Here is a 26,361-nt window from a genome sequence, read left to right as displayed (position 1 = left end):
GCCCAAACACAGCACAGTCAAAGCAACCACTGCTTCCCTGACTAGAGATCAGATCTGGAGGACTTCACACTCCCCATCCAAAAGAGTTATGAGTGATTAAGAAGGCCGCTAATAGTAGAAATGGTTAGTCAGCCTTGATGTGAGTCATCTGAGTGCTCCAGCTCTAAATGGGAATGAGCAGGTGAAATCAGTGTGCATATGCAACATGCCCACAAATAAACAGGGAACTGCTGGAGAGTGCTGTTTGCCTGCAGCTCATGTGTACTAGTTTGAAAACAAACCAGTGGGAGGCACTGAGTCAGAATGACAATTTAATCGGGAAATTTAAAAAAAAAGGCAGAAAACACTGGTTCAAACTGACAGAGTCAGGATACAACCTGACACCCTGCTAGTCAGGGTGGGGTAGCAGTCTGATAAGATGGTGGCTGCAATCCTCCTGAGGTGGTGGATGTGGTTCTGTCAAAGCGGTGGTCCTGTAGAGGGGTCTGCTCTTCCTTGGAAAGCTCAGTGATGGCTATGTAGCTCCTGTCCTCTGGGAATCTCAGATTATATCCAGGATGGAATGCTTGGTTCCTCCTTCTGGGTGGAGCATCTCACAATGGGAGGATGAGTCATGAGGCCAGGTGTTGATGGGCTCATTATCAGAAGATAGTCCCGAGGGAGGAGGCAAGGAAACACTGCCCCACCTGGTTTCAACAGCTCATGAGGATGGTAATAGAATACACTGCAACCCCGTGACACCATCATACAGTGCATTCCTCCCAGCCTGGTCCTCATGAATGTGCTAATGGACCCCAAGGAGTGGGATCAGTGCTTCAGCCAAAGGAAGACACATGATGGAGAAATGGGTCTGGAAAAAAGACACTCATAAATGAGGGAAGTGATGATACTGGAGTGGTTCCTGATTCCCAAAAAACAGAGGTTTTTCCCCCAGAAAGGTCTACTGAGATGGCAGGTACAGGAGAAGCTCCGGAAAATGGTGGCTTTGGCAAGGGGACAGAGGGGACACTGAGTCCCCCAGCATCTCATGGCTCTTGCATTATGTGTGCAGAGGGGTCCCTGCCCAAGCCTCCTGCTGTGACAACAAGCGCTTGACTGAGAACAGGGCAGGCAGGAAAAAAAAAGGGCCTCGTGGGCCCAGCTGCAGCGTGTGCCACCATGTGAGCTGGGAAGGTGGGGGAGTCTCTAATCCCTCAGGGTCAGGCCAGCTGCCAGGATCCAGCTCGTACCCCAGCATGGCAACTCCACAGCCTCTCTCACACCAGCCCATGACACCCTTTGCAGGGCAGGGGCTGCCTTCAGCCTCTCTTCAACAGCTCATGAGGATGGTAATAGAATACACTGCAACCCAGGACAGTTGGAGCTTGTGCTCCAAATAGCTGCAGGCACAGAAATGCCAAGTTTTACGTACGCCTTCTTTTGGGAGGTCCAGGAAGCTATTGTGACCTGTATAGACACTTAGCAGGGTCCAGGGGGAAGGTTGCATCGCCTAACTTGTCCCTCTGATTGCTGATGATTTGATGCACCAACTTTGCCAGACCTGTGCTGAGCTGTTGTTTTTCCTCTCTGTCAGGAAAAAGAAGTATAAAATTATACTTTTGGACATAACGGGGATTTTTAATCAAAGCCACTCCAATGCAGGGAGTTTCTCTCTTCAGAGCCAAGATATTCAACTTGCCCTCCACTGCATCCTTCTTTTGACTATGATTATTGCTATTATGTCATAAATTGACGTCTTGTGTTCCTGTTTGTTATCTGGGGATTCTGCTCTAATCTTGACAATCGCTAATGCAGTGTAAATCCAGCACGCTGGGTGATAATCTGGCTACATTAAAAAAAAAAAAAAAAAAAAAAAAAAAGGACTTTCTAGGCATAATCAAAACCTTTCACTTTAATATTGAGCACAATACTTTTACTATGAAATTGCATTTCCCCCAGCTCTTCTCTGCAGCTCAGAAGGATACCATGCTCTGTTTGCCTTTAGATAAAGAGGGTGCTTACTGGGATTTAGTGGGCAGGGTGCAGGATCCAGCCCCCGGCACAGTGAAGAGCAGTTCAGGTCCTCCGCTCCAGTGACATCCAAGAGTTGGCAGGAGCCCTGCTCCTCCCCTGGCCTCGGCAGCGAATGTCTCCCCTTCGCCAAACAGAGCTCTGGAGGATGGATGGGGACTTACTTGGACTGTGTAAATTCCATGCAAAAATTAATTCAGTAGGACTCATTTTTATAGGTAGTAATTAGTGCCTGTTGAAACCCTGTTTTCCACCCAGATATGTCTTCACGCCGTTAAGTTGGTGTGCTCAGAACTGAGGAAGGCCTGGGTCAGGGAACGGGGCGTGTGTTTCAGTCCCTTTCTCAGAGAGACATGAGAAGGGTCCGAGTGCAGAAAGCACGGCAAGCCAGGGAGAGAAAATGCGGAGGGCGAGATGGTGCATTAAGGCTTGGTGGTGCGGATATGTTGGAAGAAGAAACGCCCCCCCCTAAGCCCAAGCCATGGCTTTTTGCAGGCCCGGGCCCCCAGGCAGCACCAGGGCCGCCCCACGCCGGCAGGGCGGGAGCGCCGCCGCCCCTCGGCCCGGCGGGGCCCCGTCCGCGCAGCCCCATCACGGGGGGCCGGGGCCGGGGCCGGGGCGCCTGCGAACGGGGCGGGCGCCCGGGTGTCGGTGGCGCGGCGTCCGGGAATGCGCCGCTGATCCTAAACAAGTTTGCCAGCCATGCTTTTCTCATGGCTCCCGCACAATGGCCCGTTTTCTGCCCACCTGCCGATTATGCTTAATTAGGCGAGGAGTTGATTAATTTGAGGTAATTGACAGCTAATTACAGGCCTGAGGGCTCATTAACTTGACGTCCTGTCTGAGGGAATCAGCTGGAGGGGGTCAGGTGATGTGCAGCCCCCCTCTGGTGCGCACTTGCTGCCCACTCACCTGGGCAGCCCAGGGTGGGGACAAGTGAGGCTGCCCTGTGGGAGATGGGATGCTGGGGGCCATGGCCACAGAGCTTCGGGAGGACAGACACCCCCAGAGGGGTTGCAGCATGAGGGATGCTGCAGGGCCGGAGGGTTCCCCGTGGTGATAAAGCAGGAGGAGAGGAGTTTGGAGGTTGGTGATGGGCTGGGGGCTTGAAGACAAGAAGTCAAGCATGCAGGTAGGAGGGGGGAGGGATGTGCGTGGGATGAAGGCTCCCAAGGCTGCAGCTCCCTGTGGGCTGGACCAGCAGCCCCCCACCATGCCCATGGCCCCAGCAGGGTGTCTGGGTTGATAGAGGGATGCCACAGGTCCATCACTTCAACAGGAGTCCAGAGCAGCTGCCGGCAGGCTGCAAGCACTCACGCTTGCTGTACTGCAAGGCATCATTAGTCACTTCATGTTTACATCAGACAATACAACTACTGATTGAAAAAAGGGAATCTTTTTTCAATAAGACTTTTCTCAGTTGTTCTTTACTGCATGCAAACCACAGGACAGCAGGAGAGTTGTTTACCTAACATCTTATTGATCTCCCTCAGTGGAGAATTCAGGCATGTCCTCTGGATTTACAAATGTATCCTTATCTCACCTTTGTAGAACTGGTGGGATCACTGCACAGAGAGAGGCTAAATGACATAACCAACATTGAAAAACTAAGCTGGATCCAGCTTTTTGAGCCCTACCCCCTGGGCCTTGACCATAAAACAATCTTCACCATTTTCTTCCAACACAAGGCAGGTTACGTGAAGATGACTGCCAGAGGTCTGGCCTTATGGCTAGTCTTCTCCTGGGGGACTGGCAGCTCAGAGGTCTGGGATGTTCCTGGCAATGCTGAGGAGAGGGGCAGAGGATGCCTTTTTAAAAGGCTGCCATCTAATTATGTCAGAGAGAATGTGGCTGGAGAAATGTACTTGAAAGGTCACAAAGGTTTGTAATGGCTTCTTGTTGCTGTGGGAGAGCTCACCACCCTTAGACTCCATTTCATCTTCAGGAAGTCTTGGCCCAGACGTGATGGATGTAATGCCTGATTAGTAAGCTGGGATCAGGGATTCAGTGGTAAGCCAGTATAGAAAGTGGCTGAGAGGAGGAATGAGAAGTAAGCCATGCTGGTGAGCAGAATGACTACAGGACACAGTAATAGCTGGACTGTCTGAGCAGACACAGGCTTCATAGCAAGGTACTTTGCACTGCTACGGGCAGTGAAGGCTTGGATAACAGAAATCAAAGGAATGGGATCTCCTGGCAGAATTGCAGATAACTCTTCTTCTGTGAGCATATGGAAGTCTGGTGAAGAATCTAAAAAATCATCATAAATCACAGTTTGACCTGACCACTGGGGCTCTTTAGCCAGAGGAAGCTGCATTGCAACTGAAGACTTCTCAGACACCTCCCTTCACCCACTGGCATCATTCCTCTGCCTTATTTTGGCCTTACTTCTGCCTCTGGCTCCTCTGAAAGTGCTATGCCATCCTCACATTCTTGGTGTGACCAGAAAGGATGAAAAATATGGGTGTCTCACCTTCATACTGCTGACAGTGGCTTCTAGAAACGTGTCTAAACAACTTGCTTTGATACCCTGTTATTACATTCCACAGCTAACTTGTACACTGCCCTTTATCCCTTTGAAATGTACTGATGTTTCATTTTCTAAGCTTTCTTGTTTAAATTTCATGGAGTTGGGTAAAGCTGACTGGTCTCTATAGCAATCATTATTTAATACCCTTCTCCCATTTGTTGTTCCTTCTTTCTACCCTAAACACACCCAGACTGGGTGATGATTCATGGTACGGAGGCCAAATGGACCCATGTGACAAATAAATTTTGCTCACTTGCTTAGAACCTCTCCTGTGTCTGTCTCTTTCAGGAGAAGGTGTCCATAGTTTAAGTTGCATTTGAGAGGAGAACACCCCAACAACTTTTATAGTGGCATTTATCATTTAGAACCTGGGAGAAGAATTATTTGGAGGAGCCCAGACAGGTAGTTTCCTCTTTTTCTCTCTAAATCCATTGTTGAAATTGGCTAAACCTTGGCCATTTCTCATCTTGACTATTACACGGCTGTTGCCTTCTAGTGTAAATACAAAGACTGTATGTTGGTGCAATAATATTAAGCATTAGGCATAGCACTGGGTTACCTCCTCATGAATTTCTTCCTCTTTCCTGTGTTGACAGAGATTTCATCAACAGTGATGAAAGAATCTCATAAACAGGGATACATTTAACCATATACATTTTCTATGAGCTCGCATAATGTTATCATCAGCTCACAGATGGAGTACTAGGACCCAGGTAGATTGAGTGGTTGCCCCCATTTAACAGGATGTCTGAGGCAGATCCAGATAGGAAAAGTACATTCTGCATGTTTTAACTTACTGAACCTTTAGAGCTCCCTCTTGCTATGGAAAGCCTCACCCACCAAACACCAGACTGTGATGCTGAGTTCCTTTCAGAAGAAGGAATGTTTCATAGGGTCCATGACTCTTCTGAGGTCTGAGCTTTAAGAAAACTTCCTGTTTGATACTGAATATTTGCCTAAATTCCCAAGAATATATATCTGGGAGCCAGAAGTCCTACTCACCATCCCTGGAAGTTTTCCAAAAGCATGTAGATGTGGTGCTTAGGGATATGGTGGTAGACCTGTCAGAGTTACCTTAATGGTTGAATTCATTCTTAGAGTCTTTTCCAATGTTCATGATTCTTGGTAACTGAGTCAAGAGCTCCTTCTGTCTGTAAGGAAATTTCTGAGTCCTGTCTTAGGGGGTTAGTTCTAGTAGCAGGAAATTTTACACAGCTGTAAAGCTCTGAGTAAGCAACAAACAGATATGATCTTTGAGGGAGTGATAAATAGCCTCACTAGGATTGCCATGCTGATGTAAGAATCAGGATAGCACAGAATCATTTCTCTGAGAGGTATTTCCTCAGAGAAATCCACCCTATAACAGTATATTTTGACTTAGGCTGATATCACTTCAGCCAGGGAGACTGGTTATTGGTATATGTTCATGTCAAGCTATTGGTATTTAAATACAGGTCTCTTGGACATCCAGAATTCCATTAAATTTAGGCATACTCCTTTCTTTACTAAGTCTGTGCATGCTGGAGAAAAAAAATGGAAAAGTGTGTAATACCAGTAGTATGTTTTACAGCAGTAAAAGTGCAAGTAATCCCTACACAAACCACACATAAGCTTTCTAAGTAAGTTAGCAGAATGGAAATTATTGCTGTGATCAATGACAGGGTAACCGGTTTGGATTTAATTTACTTTTTATCTCAGAAGTTTTGGCTTTGGAATCCTCTTGTTCTTGGGAATCCAAAAAAGAGGAGGAGGTCTCAGCAAATTGTTTGTCCAAGGGAGGCAAGACTACCATTTTGGAAAGCAATCTGGACTTCCAGCAGGTTGGAGTGTTTTAGAAAGATGATTACCTAAGCAGTGGCAAGGGTCCTGTTGCTGACACCTGGGCCAGCACAAGATGCTGCATCAGCCATTGTGTGAAGCAGTCACTTGTGTCACTGGATGAGAACTGTGCTCAGATGGCAACATGGCTTGTTCTTTCTTTGATACCCTTTCCGTTGCTCTCCTCTTTGGACATAGCTCAGGCCATTTCAGGAGGAAGAGCGCTAGATCTAAACCACTAAGATTTTCTTGACTACATCTGTTCTTGTTCAATTTGGCAGATACAAGCGGTTGTTCAGCACTAACATCCCTGCACAACATGTCCAGCCACAAAGGCCTACCTCACAACTGCCTTTGCAGCTGAAGCTGTGTCTGAACCTGTCCAGACCACCATCTATAATCAGTGACTTCTAAAAGAGCTACCTGCTGATTCTCCAATGTCTCCATTTAATTTGGGTATCTCTGCAGCATGAGATAATACAACAGCCTGAGAGGACTACTCTGAGCCTGAGGAGTGGGAATGGCTGGAGGAAGAGCTTCTTAGGCCTGAGTTTTCTGAAATGTTTCCAGTTCTTTTTCTTACCTAAGATTTTTTTCTGCAACATATGGAGGGAGAGGTTTAAAAATAAGCTCTTTCTATTGAGTCTGGCTCCAGAAACAATTTTTTTTTCCACATACACGGAGCCTGTGTGAAGTAGCTCAAGGTTATGATGCCAACAACAGAAGCTTGATGAAATGTTGCTTTAAAATCCATGTCATAACTACTATGTATATGCCCGTGTTTGTACATCTCTATACTGGCACCTACTCTGCAAGGCTGGGTGACAACTCTCCCAAAGCAATTAGAAGGCTGAATTTTAGGTCAAGATCCTGCTAAACAGCTTCAAAACTTAACAAATATCCATAGGCCTTGGTTACACCAAGCAGGTCAACCTCCCAGTTCTGAAGTTCAAGGAAAGTTATTTTTCTGGTGCTGCCTATGTAAGTAACATAGCTCCCAGTCACCAGAAAACCAGCTTGTATTTTAAACTTAAATGAGACCTCGGGATCAAAATTCTACAGTTCCAACCCAAATGCAGTACATGATGCACAGGTTTCTGATTCACATGCTTAACCTCATGTGCCTGAGAAGCTGGTTAGCAGAAGAGTGTACGCAGGTGCACAGACTTTTTATATAATTTCAAACATCTTTCACCTTAAAGAGCTGTTAAGTAACTCTTCTCTATCAGTATCTGGGTTTCAGAAGAGAAGCTGCCTCATCGATTGCCTTGCTCAGGAGTAGGAGGGTTACTGTAATTATCTTGTTTGCCAGAAAAAAAAGAACATTTATCTCATTTTAGGTTAGCAGAAGAAATAGCAATTGTGAAATTTATCATTAGCTCAAGTGTATTTTTATTTTGCTGATGAATAAATGTTGAATGACCGACCTCTGTGCTAGTATTGCTCCTGTTGTTTCCGTAGGAATTTTATATTAAATTTTCCATTAAATGCTGGAATTTTTCAAGACATTTGACTGACCCAAATAAGAACAAACCACATTATGTGTCCTGCATTTTAACATTTTGAGGTGAGAGAACCAGAAGCCATCAGTTTCCATGCTCTAGAAAATAAAGAATATTTTTGAACATTTAGCTTATGTTACACTATGTTCATGCAAAGCAGTGCTGATCTGTTGCAAACTTGTTTGAATTAAACTGAAGAGTCCCAAGGGGGATCTTATATCTAATTTGTCTGAAGATGCTGCAAGGCAGTGTGAATCACAAGAATGAAAGAGAAGGAAACCTTTCTGTTATTAGATCAGCAAGTCTCCAGGAGTATTACTCTCCTGGAGTGCCCCACAGCTGTTGGTCACCTTGAAAAGAGTAAGACACCAAGTGAATTCCTCCTTCCTAGAATCCATCTCTTTGTACATCCAAGTAAGGACTGGAAGTCTGGAGTGAAGAGGGCACTTTGGCAAATGTGGGACTGGCATGGGGGTATTGGATGAAGGGCTGTCCAACAGCACAAGTCAGGCACAAGCAGCAAAAGGTTTGCCCCTGCACTGTCTTCTGACTAAGGCACTAACAGAACCTCCTGCAGAGCTGGAGAAGTGACTCTGAGGGAAGAAGTACAGGGACAGCTGATTCTGAGCATCCATCCATCCCTTCTCCCACCTAAAGGTGTTTTGAAGTTGTGTAAGTGCTAGACATTAGAAGACATCAGATACTCAGACCTTGAAAGTACAGACTCTGTTTACTTGGTATAGCTCCAAGCTGGGATTTATAACCAGTGTGGTAGGACAGCTTCTCAGAATTTATAGGGGCTGACTATTTAGGCACTATTTTGATGACCAATCTTCAGTCCAATGCTGAGCCAAGATTAATTTACTGCTCTAATAATACAGTGTTCTTTTTGTTAGCTTCCCTCAATAATACTTATAGCTTACATATGTATCCAAATATGTATGTAGCTTATTTGGATGCTGTTTTTATTTCATCTTAGTTTAAGACTTTTATGAACATTATAATAAAATAATGTACAAATGCCCTCCTGATACTTCTTCAGTAGGCAATAACAATTGACCAGAATGGATATTACCAGGCAAAAAGCCTGACTGGATTCGCTTAAGAAGTCAATGATTTCCACATGTTTGTTTCACTGACAGCACATTTGGCTCATCAGCTATGTAACACCCTGCCTGTACACTCAAGTTTTCAGGACAAAAGAGACATCTATCCACTTGCTGCAAGGAAAATGACGAATGTTACTTTTTTGTCATGGACAATAATTTTGTTAAGTTACAAAAACTAGGAAGCTGCCTAAATAAAAGCAATTGTGCTATTGATCATTAAAACAAGACAAAAAGAAGCAAATTTGTAGTTCCCAGGAATAGCTATTCCTGTAAAATAATAGAATTTATTCCAGTAAAATAATAGAATTTTTAAAAAGGGGAAAAATTACTAACCACCTAGAGATAAGAAAACAAGCATAGGTACTAGGGATTTCTAAAGAACAAATTGTGCCAGAGAAACCTGATTGCTTTTTAAAATAGAATTACAAAATTAGTGGATGATGGGAACATGATGGATTTGATACATTTGGATTTTAGTAAAGATTTGATACATAAATCCTACTCAAAATTAATGCAAATGGGTTTGGCTACACCACTAGATGGACTGAAAAATTGGCTGGAGACCCACAAATAAAGGATAATGATGCATTAAAAGGTATTGTGTTAGATGGAGAGATCTCCCTCCCAGAGATCAGCAGTCAGCTCTGTCCTATTTAACACCTCTTGACATGACACCTTCTACCTGAAAATCAGGAAATTTTGTTAAGAGAGTGAAATATGGAAGGACATGAGGGATAGACCAGCTGAAAATAAAATGGCATCCCTGTAAAAATACAAGTATTGTCCAACCCACAGTATATAGTCATGAGGAGGAGGTCCCTAGAAAACATCAGATGAGAATAACTGCAGCAGGAACCAATGAGATAGGAATTAGCTGTGTGTTTCAGTAATAGAGCTGCAATTCACCCCAGTATGGAAAGACCAGAAGGCTTTTGGAGTATCTTCATTCCACATATGCCTTCAGTGAGGTCCCAGGCAGGTTTTGATGGTGTAGCTGGGAGGGCAGCTCCTGGAATCTCTCTTACTGCATGCTGGAGACAAAACCGCTGTAAGAGATTTTTCTCCCCAGAAACAACCAGTGTGGACAGAGTGAGGTCAGCCTGATTTGGGAGGAAGCCTTTAAACAGATCCTTGTTCATTTTTTAGAAATTGTAAAACCATGAAAGGAAATGGCTATAAAGAAAATTAAATGCATTAATAGCAGACATAAATCCCCATTTTCCTAATGTTTTCCCATTCTCTATCACTCACTCTGTCCATTTGCAATTCCAGCTATTAATCATCTAATCTTAGCATCCATCCACAGGTGTACGTGAGTGTCCCAATGACTTTTGAACCTGTAGGCCAATTCCAGAGAACTTTCAGGTAGGTAGTACTTTTCTGTACATTTTATTACATTAATTGGCTAAGAAAGAAATCCAATGACTGCCCTCACTGAAGTGTGAGCGTTATCTCCTGTAAGGCATCAGAGAATGCACACATGATGCAGTCTTGAGAGACACATCCACAAGGAAAACCACACTTCCTTGGCTGGTGCCACTGCTCATGAAACTTCTGCTTTTCTCTGACCTCCTTCTTGCTGAAAACCACCACCTCTTCCTATTTGCTTCCCTCATGTTTCGATTTTTTCACTATTTCTCTTCTTATACTGCATTTATAACAGTCTGCCTCCTCCCCTCCTTTGCATTTGCTCCAGCCTCCTGCCCATGCCTTGCTGTCTTTCAAAATGTACTTCTTTACCTATCTTGGTCTCCTGTCCTCTAAGTTCCTATTTCTAAGTCCTTGATTCTTCTCACTTACCTGTATTTTTCTTTCAGTCTTCCATATCACTTTATTTCCACAGTTTTCTCCCACCAAAAAAAACCTTGCTAATACTATTTTGATACTTGTTAGTAAAACTCCTGTAAACCTTACCCAGATGCATACACAAATGGGGTATACTAATATTTATTGCAGCAAATTCCTCCCTCTCCAAAGTATTGAAATGAATAACAGAAATGATCTCTCTTTTGCTAGAGAAAACAGTTTTAAGCTCCCTAGAGAACTGCAGTGATCATTTTAATAATGTTCTGTGTTAAAGCAGGATCAGACTCACAGATCATCAGAGCAATAGTAAGATTTTCAACATGGCAAAATTAGGAAAATTACATTTTTCCTATCCTGGTCTGTTGGCAAACATTTGGACTGAGCAAGTGTAGAATTACATGAAATCTGCAATGTAGCACTTACACCCTCTGCGCATAAATGTAAAAGGCTCGGCAAGGTCAGAATGTTCTACATCAGTGAAGATGTTACAATTATTAGTAGGATCTCTGTAATGCTCAAAGCTTTCTCCTAAATACATGTGCACACTGTGCACAGTGCAGCTAACAGCACTGTGAGAAACCTTCATTTTTAGTGTTCTAGTTTTAAATTCTCAAATCTTTAACACTACATAAAGTCACTTAAAAATTAAATTCATATAATAGTTCTTACAGGTCTTTAAAATGGAGATTAAAATTTCTGGCATTGCACTGTAATTTATTGTTATTTAAATTTCTTATGCCTTTTGGTTGCTTAGGCATTTTCATTTCTATTTATTTCCTTACTTTAAAACCCACATCTATTTAATGAAACAACAAAGCAGATAGGAAGTAGTGGAAGGGCCACTCGACTGTGGCTAAGAAGTTACAGGCTTTGAACTGTGCTGGATAACCTCTAACAAGCCTCTTTACATCTTGATGTCTCCTTTTCTCCTTCCACTCTTTTACTGTTTCATCTGCTTACAACCACGTGAGGACAGAGACCTTCACTGTGTTTTCCCATGATGCACAGCACAATAGTTTTGATATTTGGTGAGGCCACCATGAATTAAATGACTTTGGTAGTGCACTTGTTAACTCAAACTGCTGAAGAGATGTCCTCCAAACACCACTCCAGCCCATGGGCCAGGTACCGTACAACTAGTGAGTGTTACATGAATGCCAGGAGAGCTCAGTGAAGGCCACAAGAAGCCATTGCATCCTTTCCCTCCATCTGCATATTTTCACCTGTCTTCACATTGTTCTTGAGTACTGCTAGTCTGTATGATGGATGTTTATCAGAATGGCATCCTCACAAGGACACAAAACCAACACTTTTTTAATGCTCAGATGATCCTTATCTGCATTTGGAGGTCAGAAATTTGACATGCTATTATCAATACAGCAAGATGGCAGGCCAGTCAAATAGAGGTGTAACAAGCAGGGACACCAATACTTCCTTGGGCAAAGAAATAAATTGGCAAAACCAGCAGTGTGTCTTTTCTCCTGGTGTCTGCCAGTAAGGCCCAATCTCTTGAGGAAGGCCTGACATGGGAAGTGTCACCAGCCCTTACACAGGGAGGCCACTCAACTCCTGAGCTTCCAGAGCACAAAAATGGAGGTGGGTGTGATGGTCATTAGTTTTCTGCCAGTGATTTGTGACTCCTCCTTAGAGCAAGACTGAAGAGTCTGGAAGACAAGTGGCCACACAGTGTAACAGGCAGTAGTTTTTCCTTTTCAGAAATTGTTCTGCTGTGGCACTGGAAAGCAGTGCAGATGTGGGTTTCACTGAGCCTCAGCTCAGGCAGAGTTTGTGTTCAGACATTTCTCTCTGCCTCTTTCTATTCGTGAGGCAGCATAAAAGCTGCCAGCTCACTCAGGTAAGGCAGGAGCAATAAAGATTTTCTCCTTTCCTCTCTGGGTTTTAGTAAGAGGATTATACATCTCCTCCTTCTAGAATAAACCTCTTTGCAGAGAAGATACTTCTCAAGCCCTCTTTGGAGATCAGGCTCCTAAGATCAAGACTCCTAAGATTCAAGCCATCACAGCAGCCAGTGGGAAATGAACCCCAGTTAAAAGGGAAAGGCTTTTACAGCTCTGAAGGAGTGCAGGGCTTGGACATACTGTACATGCTGCCATGGCAAAAGGATCCTTGTTTGGTTCACAGCTATTGGAGACAGAAAAAATAAGGAGGCACAAGCACAGGGCAGAGTTCATCTCCATCCAAGATGACAGGAGACTGTTGCTGGAGACTTGGGAGGACACAAACCCTCCTGCTGAAACAGGTTCACCACCAGGGACAAATAACCCAAGAAACTAGAGAGGGAACCTCTTGCAACTTTAACCCTTGATAAAGTATGTCTGAAAACAGTACCCAAGCATGCATGAGTGCATGCAATGAGTACGCTGTTAAAAGAGAGGAAGCAAATTAAAAGCTTTAAGACATGGTTATATGTTTTACTACATTTAGCCCAAAGATACAAAGGACCTTTAGAATGATCGTAACATCCAAATCAGACTTAATCACTAATACATTCCCCTAACTTTGGAAACATCAACCAGCAATTAACTTGTACAAGTTACTCTGTTTACAAAACAGCTACATATATTTTTAAATGAAAGTCTGTGTGACAAGTTAATAAAACTACTTACTTCCACTGAGCCTCCTCAGCACACACTAGTCTTCCCTTCTGCTGAGGCCATCTCAGCTGCTGTGACACGACAGACCTGCTCTGGCTCCTGCTTTGTCTTCTGTCTCTCTCTACTCCCTCTGTAGTAGGTCACTCTGCTGTCACTCTCTTTACTCTTACTGTAGTTTCAGGCTAATGGCACAAAAGTACACATTTTGGTTTTAGCATTTTCTATGGCTCCTTTGGTCATCATCTTCACCTACCTTAACCTTTGTGCATCATTTCAATGTTGCCTAACTGCCTTTTGGAGCAGAACAATCATCCTGGTATGTATGTACCTCTTGCTTTTCACCTCAGACCATAAGCATCCCATCATCAACACAGAGAGGGATAGTCTGATTCATCTCCATGTCACCTCATCTTTCCAGCTTTCTTCTTCCTGGCCACGCAAAGAGCTGTGATGATCACAACAATTCACAGGAAGTTTATTTCTTGATGGCACCTGGAGGTCCTGGCAATTCCTAGCTCTCTCTTTGCTATCCACTTTCCAGGGGCAGAAGCTGACACATTGTCCTCTATGTGAAGAGTCACTGGGGAGAAGGGATTGCTGGAGCTTGACATGCTGCTACTGCAGCACTATGTTCTTTCCATCTCTGTGTTGACCATTTTACTGGTTCTTCTGCACCTTTGGATGGCTGATGGATGCATCATATGTAACCTGCTTTCTGCTTGTACACACAGTGTTTGCCTGGCTTGCCCAGCGAGATGGTTGGGTTTTGGAAGCACCAGGTGCAGCTGTTGGGACTGCTGGTTGGAGAAACATTTGCCTCCTGAGCCCGTTAATTAGCACAGTAACGGTAACTGTGCTCCATTAGCCAACCCATGTGGTCAAGTCCCCTCTCCGTCCACCAACCTTGCCCTTAATGAGAGCTGGAAGGGGGACACTCACAAAACACTGCCTCAGAATAATATTCGGCTTTGTCCACGCCGGTAACGAGAGCTGACAGGATCACTACGTCCATTTCTCTTCTAATTAGCACACTTCCAGCTCGGCCTGAGCCAGCAGCCAGAGAAAAGCGATCGGACAACCGTACCGAATCACAAACACAAAGAGGCCCATTCCCTGTAATTAGGTGAGACAATCCCTCAGTCTTTTCTCGGCTGGAGCTTGCCGGTAAGACTCTCGCTGTTTTGGTAAGTCCCAGCAACACAAGTTACACGTCTCCCCAGGACACTAATAAGCCCCTAATTGTCTTCCGCTTCACACAGCTCGTACCATAGGTCTGACTTGGGGGAATTCTTCTAACAAGCGGCAGCCAGCACTCCCTGCGCCACAGACGGACAGGGAGCCGCCTCTCGGGCACCGGCAGGAGAAGGGGGACAGGGAGAAACAGCCAGAAAAGCAATCCAGGCACTGGGGCTCAGCTATGTAGCATGGGGCCGGTGGCTGGGCATCAGCCACATGCTGCTAGGAACATGGGCCTTCTCCATCCTTTCTCCATCTCCACTGTCCACCTGCATGGTGGAAACCTGAGTTCAGCTCTCTAAACTCCAGTCTTATCCTCTGTCATGTCCAGCGGTACACAGGTACTTGCGCTTCCACGCAGAAATGCACCATCAAAACCAAACATCTGACTGCAAAGATTTGGCTCGAGTCTCTGCTAAGGCTTGCTGGGGGCTGGCCTTAGAGAAGTGCTGCACCTGGCATGTGCTTTTCTCCAGCGAGGCCCTGCCATGGGTCGGCCCCAGAGTTCGGGCTGGGAAGGAGCATGTGTGTAAACAAGACCATTGCAGTTCTCGTGTAAGGGAACACGTGCTGGGTCTCACAGGACAGGTTTCCTAAGATTCTCACAAAATTATTAAAAACATGAGTTGTGAGGTGGGTAGGAGACTGCAGCTCAAGCTCTCTTATCAAAACAAGGCAAAGAAAGACACATAGTCCCTCTAATTTCCAACCTGACACTTTCTGCATAAACCATCAACCAAATATTTTTCAGCAAAACATTTTCCCTAATTTTTGAATACAAGCTCATATTGAGCAAAATATCACAGCTGATCCTGTTAAGGATACTCGTGGCCTGCAGATCCATTTGACTCCTGTGCAGCTGATTACAAACTGATCCCTTCGGCAAATCAGGGCTCACCTTGATTCCTCCCACAACGGGCCTCAACAGAAGCAATTTCTCCTGTTTTTACAAGTGCTATTTGGCTTCAGTGCTCAAAGCAGGGGGAAAATCCTGAGACGGGATGACAAACTGATCCATGCAGTGTACAAGAGAAAGAAAGGTGCCATTGCTTTCCCTGAAAGGTAATTTGGGATAATCAATATACATACATATCTATATATTTATATAAAAATAAAATTAGCTATAACTAACAAGTTACTTTAATACAGAGAGAGGAAAACAAACTGAAGGCCACAGAACCAGGCAGCCAGAGCATCTGTGCCCACTTGGGTCGCTCTGCTGGTCTCTTGTCCCTCATTGTCATGTAGCTGGTGAGTTCTCTTCCTGCCTTTTCATAAGCAGCCTGCCGCATTTAGGCCTATCGTAGTAAGTGGAAGACAGCAAATGGCAAATTTCTGCTGCTTCAAAATTAGCTTAAAATTCTGTGATTATGCAGAAAATGGTGCCTGGTATTTTTGAAAGGGAAATCCTCCCTCGCATGTAAGTGTCTACAAGCACAAAATTTAATTACCCTATATTATTATGCCTACTCACCAGCTATGGGCCACAGAGCCAGCCTTTCAAGTGATACAGAACCAAGGCAAGTACTTTGTCCTCACAGAGATCTGGTCAATAAATAAGGTGCAAGGTCATTCTTATTACCCATTTTTTCTACTAGCAATTAAGTAAGGGCTTTCAAGCTCAGCCCTCTTCCTCTTTTCTGTTCCTTACTGAGGTGTCTATAACAGAGACAGGCAGGGAGCATTCGGGCTTCACTGGTCACTGATCTGTACTATAGGAATCAGCAGGCAGGGCAGAGGTCAACCACACAAACCCAACAAGAAAACGCCTATTCTGTACACTCATCAGCTGCCTGGAGTCAGTCATCCTCCTCAAAGAGACACGATGGAAAAGGTCAAGTCTAAAAACTGACAGTTTCAGTGGATGATGAAGTCAAAATGTGAAGGGATCCTGCCATGCTGAAAATCTAGCACAATCTCTAAATAAAACTGGCATTGTTGCACATACTCTATGCTGAATGTGGATTACACTCTATAGCAACTGGATCAGTCTGGATCTCTGGCTACTTAACCTTTTAGCTGTCTTTCTGTGGACTTTATGATTGGCCACAATTATTTGAATTCAGGATATTGCATTTCACATTCACATTTCCTGAAAGAAACTCAAAACAGCGATGTAAAGATTGGCTTGCAGAAATAATGTGTTCCAAGAATCATAGCATTATGTAAAACCAAAAGGATCCAGTCTTCTTCATTTCCTTATCCCCGATTTTCGTTGTCTCTCTTTTTAGATTTTTTTTCCTCTTTTCTTGCCTTCTAAAAATATCGAGGTGCATCTCTTATCAGGGCAATGCATATTTGGCATCACACATGCAATACCCTCTGGATGTATCTGGCACCCTGGATGATGTATATGCTGGGATGTGCACATAGGAGTGGATGTGGGTTTTGGTATTCTGTGGTGGGAAGGTTTTGCTATAGTGATAACAGAAATGTGTTTACAACATTTGCATCTGTTCTTCTAATCGTTTTTATCTGCTCAGAGTTGTTGCTCCATGGGAAGTTTCTGTCCAACAATAAAATTTTGGGCTGAAGATACAGAGACAACCTTCTAGAAAATTGTCTTTCAATGAATTATCATCTTCTACTAAGGATTATTTAATGACTTCTTCAAAAGTGTCAGTACAGACTGGCATATGAAGATGGGGGTACAACACTAAGAAGTGAGGATTATTTTCATGCTGTATCAAGTTTGCATGCAGTTTTCAGATAGTTCACTCAAAGATGTGACACATTTCCCTACTACAAGTATCCTTGTTGCTTGAGGTTCTTACTTAGGAGAAACTCAAATGTGAGCATGCTTGAAGTGCTTCTCTTGAGATTGTATCTCTGGTGTTTTTGAATGACTGCTGGTTCTAGGGGAGTGTATGCATTACTGTGGACTTTCTGCAACAGTAATTTGCAAGTTGTCTTTTTCTTTTGATTGCATATATCTAAAAATTTCTATTAGTTTAGAAGTACTACAGAAATGTTTATGAGAAGTTACTGAACTTGTGGGAGGCCAGGAATCCAGGATTTCAGATGATGTGACCAAGATGAAATTTACCTTTTTCACATACTGCATAGGCTGATGATGGAATTGCCAGGTGTCCATTCATCAGCATGGAATGGTTGGCATCACTGTCATTGTGACTTGGAAAAATTGTTGTTTGCTCAGGCTGGCATAGAAGACAGACAACTGAACATTGTGAACACAAGGAAGGTGAACATAACCATGGAACAAAAACCATAGTAGAAGCTGAAAAATCATGAGTAGTGCACAGACAGCAAAGAAGAAAAAATTCAAACAACTGTTCCTGACAATAAAAGAAATGAAAGGTTCAAAATGGAATTATCAGGTAAGCAGATTTAAATCAACTTCCCTCTCTAACTTTTTTTTTTATTATTATTTTTAACCTTTCTTTGTATAACTGAATTATGGAACTCACTGTCCTGGGGCATTTTTCAGGTCAGAAGAACACATAAATTGGGACTAAAAAAAATTTATGGAGGGTAGGGTCTACTGTGGACCAGATTCAAATAAAACAGATTGCTAGATGCTATGTAAGTTACCCTAACACAAAATCCCTGTGTAAGCCTTTTGTTTATATCCTTCCCTATCCTTCTACAACTGTTTATAAGCAAAGAGAAGACTACAGATAAGACGGGCTTGTGATTTGACTTGTGATAGTACCTAACATTTTTACATAACATAAAAATCAGTAAAACCAGAATAAGGTTCAAACACTACCTCCAAGATGGATTAGTCAGTTTTCACTAATCTGTCATTTCTAGGTGTCTTGTTGAGGGAAATATGAAGCAAAGTTGAGAACTGTGAGTTACAAGACTGTTACAAAATTGTAATTTTGTAATGGCAAAACTCTGAGTTAAATGGAATAACGTTATTCAATTGCCAGCGCACATAGACTTTTATTTTGATAATAATTAACAAAACAAACAAAAATTTCTTCTCAGTTGGATTAGATAGCAAAGCATTTGATAGTCCAAGACTGAAATGAATGGCCTTTATAACTGAATGTACGTAACACTGGCATTTAAAAGGAACCAAATAAATATTGAGTTTACTTCCAAGAAACTCATAGTAACATCTAATATACCAATGAAAACACTTTATAAAACAGCGCATCAGCTTGATTAATATTACCAAATCTTGATTTTTTTACACTCTTCATTCCCATCAGTAACAAAAAGTCACTCGGATTTTCCTGTATAGATAACTGCATGGATGTCAGGAAGGATAGCATTGAAAGAAAAAATAGAGTTCAAAAGGGTATGAAAACCCTTAGCAGCATTTGGATATTGACAAATATTTATTTACTGATGGGAATGGAACATCCACAGGCCAAACCCTGAGGTGGTGGCATGCAGATAAGCGAAGAAGAGCCTGAGGAATAATATTGCCTAAGTGGCCAAGCAAAAGCTTTAGCATCTCAGAGGGCTATTTTGGAAACCCAGGCAAACCTCTGAGGTTTTCATTTGCATTTTTTTAAACCCAAAAGCAATAACAGAAAAAAATTCTCTGGCTAACACACAAAAATACATATAAATATTGCCAATAAAAAAATAACATCACTGACTCATCTCTACAGATGGTAAGTACAAAACCAAAAAAATACCACAATTCTGAAGCATATGTTAATGGCTGCCTTGTAGAAGGTAAGTACTGTGTATGATAAAAGGAGATTTTTCTTCTTCTCTTTTTTTTTTTTTTTAACATATATATGTTACTAAAAACTACCTAGAGTTCAAAATTCTGCAGATATCAGAAAATACACATACACTTCCAGGACAGGCTTTCATATATTTTCCTATATCCTCCTTTCAGATCTCAATTCCTTAATGTGTTGGACCAAGAAACCTCTATAAAATGCACAAACTCACCCTGGTGGTGCAGATGAAGTATCCCATTTTGTCACATACGTGTACATATATTACATATATAGTATACAAACTTAAATTTGCATTTCAAATGTATAATTCAATGCTTAAAGCTGCATCAACATCAGTTTGCACCATTGGGTTTTTTCTGTTCCTGAACTACCACTTTCAGCTTCTCTTCTCATTCATCTGTCTTAATTCTTTCTCAAGGGACGGAGTTCCTGTTAAGCTCAGTCCTGCATAAACTGTGAAGGACACAAATAACTCTGTTAAGTTTTAAATCAGGCTCCTGATATTCCTAAATTTGTGCAGGGTCTTTTTCAGGATATGGGGTTTAACTACTTAGTTAACAGGAGCTGTCCAAAACAAGCCTAATTCTGGCTGGCAATAACCAAAGCCACAGACTGCAAACCAAAGGGTCACCAACAATTTAGTAAAAATTGTCAGAAGTCTATTTGATTAAAAAAATCTCCCCCTCCTTATTGCACATGCACCCAAAAAGAGTCTCCTCTCTCTGCAAAGCCAGAAAAATGCAGTGCTGTCAGGAGAGCCTGTTACATGTACTATTTCCAAATAATTTCTCCTCTCATATGTGACTACAGCCTGAGAAATGACAAGTTTTGAAAAGCCTGCAAGGTAAAAATAACATTTCTAAATAGAAAACCCCCTATGCTCTTCATCTAATGTTTCAACATTATGTGGTACCCTAAAAAAGAACATACTTACTAATGCTTAAAATGTTGTTTTCTAGGAAAAGGAAAGAGGATGGAATGAAAAACATTATTCTCTTGCATAAAACAAAAAGTCTGAACATGCTCTATACTTCTTCCAAGGGCTGAATATGTAGAAGTGTATGAACAGAAGAAAAAGGCATTAAACTGTAAGAACAGTGTGCTGAAGCTGAAAGGGAGCAGCTCACAGAATTTTCTCTTAAAAATTCTGGTTTTGTAGAAGAAAATTTGGAAGTGTTGGTTTATAAGCAATTAAAAATACCACAAAACATTATTTCTAGAAATGTTGAGATCCTGTATAGGCAGACCATCCTCACAATGTGGCTGACAATCCTGTTGCCACTTCTTGGAGTGATAACTGAAAACATTACCATCTTTCAACTTTATAACTCTTTCCAGTTTCTAGCTCTGCAAAGAAGCAAAGAATTGCAGAGGGCTGACAAAGCTGTTTCTTTGTGTACTGGCCAAAGCTTCTGTGAGGACATCTTCCTTGAGGACACAGTAACATGCCTTACTCCCTGTGGTCTGTTAGATTCAATTTCACTTAGAGAACCACTTAGCAGTGAAATGAAGCTCCTGGCATACCAAAGGTCTGGAGGTCTTCCTCAGAGTACCAGACGTGCTTCTCTGAAGGCAGTGAGCAGCTGGAATCTAATGCAGAGACTGCACTTGGCTTCTACACTAAAAGCACGTGCTCCTGCTGAACTGGCGCTCTTGGTCAATCCACACCCCAAACTGTGCTCAAATCTTTCAGCACAGGAGTTGCACACAGGAAATCAATGCATCTAAGACAAAAGACACACAAAAGGGTCAAGGCCTCGTGATGGACACTGGCCAGTGTCAGATCTGCTCTGTACCTCAAACAGGCTGCCCCTGAGAGCAGCTGAATAAGGACACTGACTTCACTTGGAACTGCTGGTTGAAACAGGTAACTGTGTCACAGCATGTCAGGGTCAAGTCCTCCTGTTGGACATCCTATGGTCAGATGAAGTCTGAATTCCAATGCAACCAACTGCAGTCCTTGTGACCTGTGCATATCGTACGTTTTCCCCCATAAAGAGATGAGCTGTGGAAGCAAAAGGAGATGTTTGCTTCTGAAGGTCTAGAGCAAGAGCTTTGTTCTTCTTAGATGTTCTGGGCTTCATCTGGATCCGCAGTACATAAAATGACCTGGTTGGGGTATTTTCATCCAAACGCTAGATGCAGCTACTTTTTGGGTTTCTCTAGGATGTTCAGGAATTTCCCTCGAGTCATTTCTCTAGCTGAAATCACAACGGAGGAAAAAGAAATCAGTATTTTTTTAAAAAGCCAAGAAACTCAAACAATTGTATAATTTGTATAACTGTATAACATAATTTAACCATAGGAAAAGAAATTCCTTTAGATTTGTGCTTGTACCAAAACTAAGAATTATTTTTTATCTATTAAAGTGGAAAGTAAATAAAACTGCATTTCAGCTTGAATTCCTGACATCCTACAAATGCAGGCAGGGTCTGGAATCTTCTAAACTCAGCAGTAATTCCCACAGGCTGTCTCATTACATACAATCTATGCTTTCTATTCCTACTGCATTATGCTCTTGCAGCACCTCCTTTTCTCTGTACTATCTGTCTCTGAATGGTGAAATCCAAATCTCCATCATTCTATCTCAGCACAATTGTTCCTGTATGTTATAATCTGTCAGAGATTCTGGAATTCTTTTTTTCTCCGTTTCAAGATTATTGGTCCCTGGATGATGTGGTCTTCAACAGAAATTAGGCAGCATTTTCTCTCTCGCAGCAGTGTCAGTCCCTGGATGCTGTAATATAATGGGGTTTATATTCCTTCAATGCAGTTCATCTATGGATAGGGTAATTAAGTAAAGTTTATAGAGCTTTGGTCTTCTCTTTCTCTCTGCATTGTCAGTCCTTTGACGTTTAATACGGCAAGGCAAGGCAAGGCTTATATGTCTCTCTCTCACTCTTGGTACCATCAATCTCTGGTAGCTGTACTACAGCAGGGTTTACACAGCCACTTTTCTGCATGAGACATTTCTGACTTGAGAATTCATAAGCTCACAAGCTGGCAGAGCAGCCCTAATACTATTTGTGCCTTGCAATAACAATACAATGCATCAAAGACACCACCATTAGCAACTGAGGCTTGGAGAAAGACAATCTTCCCAATGGTGCCCCTCCAATTCCTTTGAATAAAGGTGTAAGCTTTGTGCTGGACTGGCAGGCATCAAAACATGGAGGGTTTTATTCACAGGAATGCTGAAAGCATGCATGTTTCCCACACCTAGCCTCCAAGACAGTCTAGAAGGAGATAGGAATTAATTTTCTGTTTTATCCATTCAATTCCTGACTTCCTACTGAGACAAACATCAGAAATCAAAATTAGCATAAAAACTGGAGATGGGTTTGTTGTTGATGTTGAGTTTTCTTTTGACATTATTGATTATCTGTCAGAACAGGACTAAAATATAATAAAAATGTTCAGCTTACAATACTCAGTGTGCACTCAGATAAAGACATTTTGTTATTGTTTACATAAAAGTCAGAATTTGTGTCTTTTAAAGCCTCTTCTTTAAATTATTACATTCTAATTTGTTTACACAAAATTTTATCACGAGGTGTAAAATTGCAAAACAATTAATTGTATGTAAAAGTATGTAACCTGTTACATACTGATACTTGTAGGCTGCAAAGTCCATTGTCCTGAGTGGAACATGCTTCAGACTGGCTGCAGGTTCAAGCAGATCACTGCACTATTTGCCTCATGCCTCCAGCTGTGAGTTATATCACCTGGGATCCTGCTTCTGATTCACAGCATGAATTATCACAAAAGTACTCATTTGTACCTCTACCTCCCCAGCCCCAAGATGTATGTTTTAACTGCTGCTGAAGTGACACAGGGATAGAGGGTACTGCAGAAGAACAGAGTGAATTGCTATTTTGCCAGGAACTAAGTTGTTATGCACAAAGAACATGACTAAATAAAGCTGAAAGATTTTTAAAATTTCAGCTTGGAATAGATTCTTAGCACTGAGTTCTTTGACACCTCCCTGCCTTGCTGCCACAATAGTGCATGGTTTTAAAACACTCTTAACTGAGAGAAGCACAAAGCTGAACTGTAGTTGATAAAGTGGAAAGTTTTCCAGAGTGCAAGTCCCATACAGGAGATATACGAATGCATGTCAATTCTGTTCCCCCAAAGAGGGCTGCACCCTATAAATCAGGCAGAGCATAGACTCCTTCTGTGCGCTGAGTGAAATTACTGTGGGTTGGAGGTTGCTCCAGAGCACGTGCCTGCCTGTTCACTTGTCATCGGAGATGTTAACATTTCTGATTAATTCACAGACCTCTCATTTTATTCTTCATTCCTTTATCCTTGCTATCCTGTTCTGCTGCAGCTTAAAGATTCTTACCGACCTGCTACAATAATCATCACCCGCTCCCCCCCCCAACCTGGTGAAATTGTTTAGCGATGCCAACCGCGCTTTTAATTTGCAAGACATCAGACACAGAGGTAATTTATACCAACATCTGTTCATTTCTGACTTCTGAAACAAACTCGCACATGCTGCTACAAAATCCCATTAGGAGCAGGAGACAGCCTTCTGCTATTCTGTATTCCTCGTCTCCTCACAGACTCAGGCTTGCACCAGGGCTTTATCTTTAAAGATATGATGCCAAACTGAGAAAGAAAAAGGATCTTATATCTTTGTATATGTATGAAAATGGCCGGGAAGAAACATCCTCATTTGACAGAAAAATCACAGCCAAACTGAGGGCAAGTTTCCACAACATTAACAATCTTGTCTCCCCTGCTTCAGCTGCTTCCCTTATCTGCCCAAGAACCACAGTTCAGTGTAGTCCTGGTAAACACAGGCCAAATTTTTATTACATGGTACTGTGTTCAAACATCTTGGCTATTCCTTCACCTTTGTTTCTCTTTAATCTGCACTGGAGTATGATTTGATGGATTTTGCACAGTAAAAGGCTCTAATATTAAACTGACTTCTCTGCTCAGTATTGCTGCTGAGAAATGAATTCTTAATAATAGGAATATCATTTCCACTGGGGTCTTATGGAGCTTGTTGGAGTGAGGGAAGAGCTCGTGAATGAAGAAACCATCACCCACATTCCAAATACGATTGAAGGCTAAGAGAGAGGGTAAAACCAGCTTTAAGCAACTACCCAAGGGACCAGCAGAAGCCATTTGAATAGTAGACAGAGGTAGATTTTTTTAATTAAAAGGTTGGACAAAACTATAGTGAAAACCTCAGGGATTTTTTCTTTACAATGGTTGTTTAAACCATGGACTTCAAGGGAAGAGAAGGTTTGAGCACAGGTTTCATTGTACCAGCAAACACACACTACAGAGGCTGCGCAGCACGAAACAGAAACATGAATCTGCATGACAAGTCACAATTTACAACCTTGCCTATGCTGTGCATCTACTACAATAGAAAAATCAACAATGGATACCATCGCAATAGCTTGGGTACAAATTAACCTCACCTACTAGGGAGGAGGAAGACACTGAACTCCACAGAAAAAAACACTTTAAGATGATATCAGCACTGCTTGCACTGGAAGTAGTGCTTGAATAAACCCTTTCAGATAAATGTATTGAAAAATGGTATCAGGCTATTATAATTAACAGAGAATGCTGTACTGTAGGAATTAAGTTTGCTGCCTGGCAAGATCTGACAAGCAGATCTCAAGAACAGGTACTGGGTAGGAAAGGCTGGGGCTGAAAAGAGGAGGAGACATTTCTACTCAATAGGGGAGCAGAATAAGGTTTAATATAATCTCCTCTTTAGAACTTCAATCCCTCAATCCCACATTTAGCCTTGTTGCCTCAGGCTCCGTTTTTACTACAATTGTCCCCAAGCTGCCTCTCTGCAGTAAATTTTGTAGTTGCTGGTTGAAAAGATTCAGTAGTACAGATTGATTTCCTACAAGTGAGGAGATGAGGGATTACCAAAAGCAGTCCTGGTTAACAAGATTGGGTGCAGAATCTCCTGCTAGAGCAGCCCACTCTGCCAGTGCTTTGCATCCTTTCACTATGACATATGGGTTTCATTACACAAAGATTTTCCTGATTTTAACTTGGAGGCGATTACATTGGAAACTCAGAGCTATCTTTACATCTGTAGCAATTTAAAGGTTAAGTAACTTTTAATCAAATGACAAAGACTCATAATGTTTTTTCCTCGATTGAAAATGAAAACTGCTGTTCCGGATATTCCTTCCAGTGACAATTTAATTAGAAAAAACCACTGCACTGGAGATTGGGGTCCAGCCTGATTGCTCCCCATAAAAAGCCTTCTCACACATACGGCAGCACAGGACACACTGTGTCATAAGGTCTGGATAGCCAGGAAATAATGGAAGGATTTACTGCTTTAAAATCAGCAAGGAAAACAGTGATTTATACTTACATAAGCAACTTTCATCCAGGAGAATCCCTAAGCAACACACATACGTGCACACTTTTTAAACACAATATACACTTAAATATATCCACGACACACTTGGGGATAAGATATATGTGACAAACTGTATTTATCACACATTCATCATGAACATTATATCTTCACTGCTTACTACTTCTAGGCTTATCTAAAAATCTCAAAACAAAGCTTGCAAGTATCTTCAAATTATAGATACTTTAATACAAAGTCACTTGCTTGAGAAGCACTTCTTAGCTTCTCTCCCAGATGTACAACTTATGGGAAAAATTTGACTGTGATCCTTCTCTGACCTGAAAATATAGCTTTGCTGAAATCTAAAGGTCTTGCTACTAATAAAACCCAGAAATACAATCAATGTTTTTAGCTCTGAAATGTCTTGCAGTGTCACATTTTGAATGCCACATTCTTGCCTACAAAAAGGTTATCTTAGGCACTGTTATACTTTGTTAGCTTATCAGTTATTCCTCCCATTCAGTTATATTTACGGTAACGAAAGAACTTGTTTTTCAGCATGGAAGGATTCTTTTAAAGTACTAATCATGCACTCTCAAACTACAGCTGTGTCCTTGGACTACACAGAAAACAAAACTGGAAAGGTTTATTTCTGAAGCACTGTCAATGGAAATTGCCATTTTAGGGCAAAGAATATGAATTACAGAAAG

General features: G+C 42.1%; 1 protein-coding gene and 1 long non-coding RNA gene across 8 annotated transcripts in view; one reads left to right on the top strand and one right to left on the bottom strand.

Moving 5' to 3' along the window:
* LOC121673622 overlaps positions 1-26,361 on the top strand; it is a 55,692-nt gene that overhangs the window by 17,180 nt on the left and 12,151 nt on the right. For 4 of the 7 annotated variants that reach the window (XR_006019259.1, XR_006019261.1, XR_006019258.1 and 1 more), the window contains 2 exons: positions 10,276-10,334; positions 17,784-17,964. This is a non-coding gene — a long non-coding RNA (uncharacterized LOC121673622). Of the gene's footprint in view, positions 1-4,828; positions 4,943-10,275; positions 10,335-17,783; positions 17,965-22,916; positions 24,268-26,361 lie in introns of those variants that run through there. The other 3 variants (XR_006019264.1, XR_006019260.1, XR_006019263.1) reach the window with 2 other exon arrangements.
* Positions 18,516-26,361, bottom strand: part of LIN52 (lin-52 DREAM MuvB core complex component) — a 41,720-nt gene continuing 33,874 nt past the window's right edge. The window contains exon 6 of the mRNA XM_042047103.1: positions 18,516-21,497. Within this exon, the coding sequence (XP_041903037.1) occupies positions 21,442-21,497 (56 nt within the window). The 3' untranslated portion in view covers positions 18,516-21,441. The remainder of the gene's footprint in view (positions 21,498-26,361) is intronic.

Source organism: Corvus kubaryi, unplaced genomic scaffold (assembly GCF_017639235.1).
Source record: "Corvus kubaryi isolate FWS band 111438036 unplaced genomic scaffold, C.kubaryi_AGA036_p1.0 66, whole genome shotgun sequence".
NCBI classification, from domain to species: Eukaryota; Metazoa; Chordata; class Aves; order Passeriformes; family Corvidae; genus Corvus; species Corvus kubaryi.
Note: the sequence above shows the minus strand (reverse complement) of the source record. Positions and strands in the feature narration are given on the sequence as shown.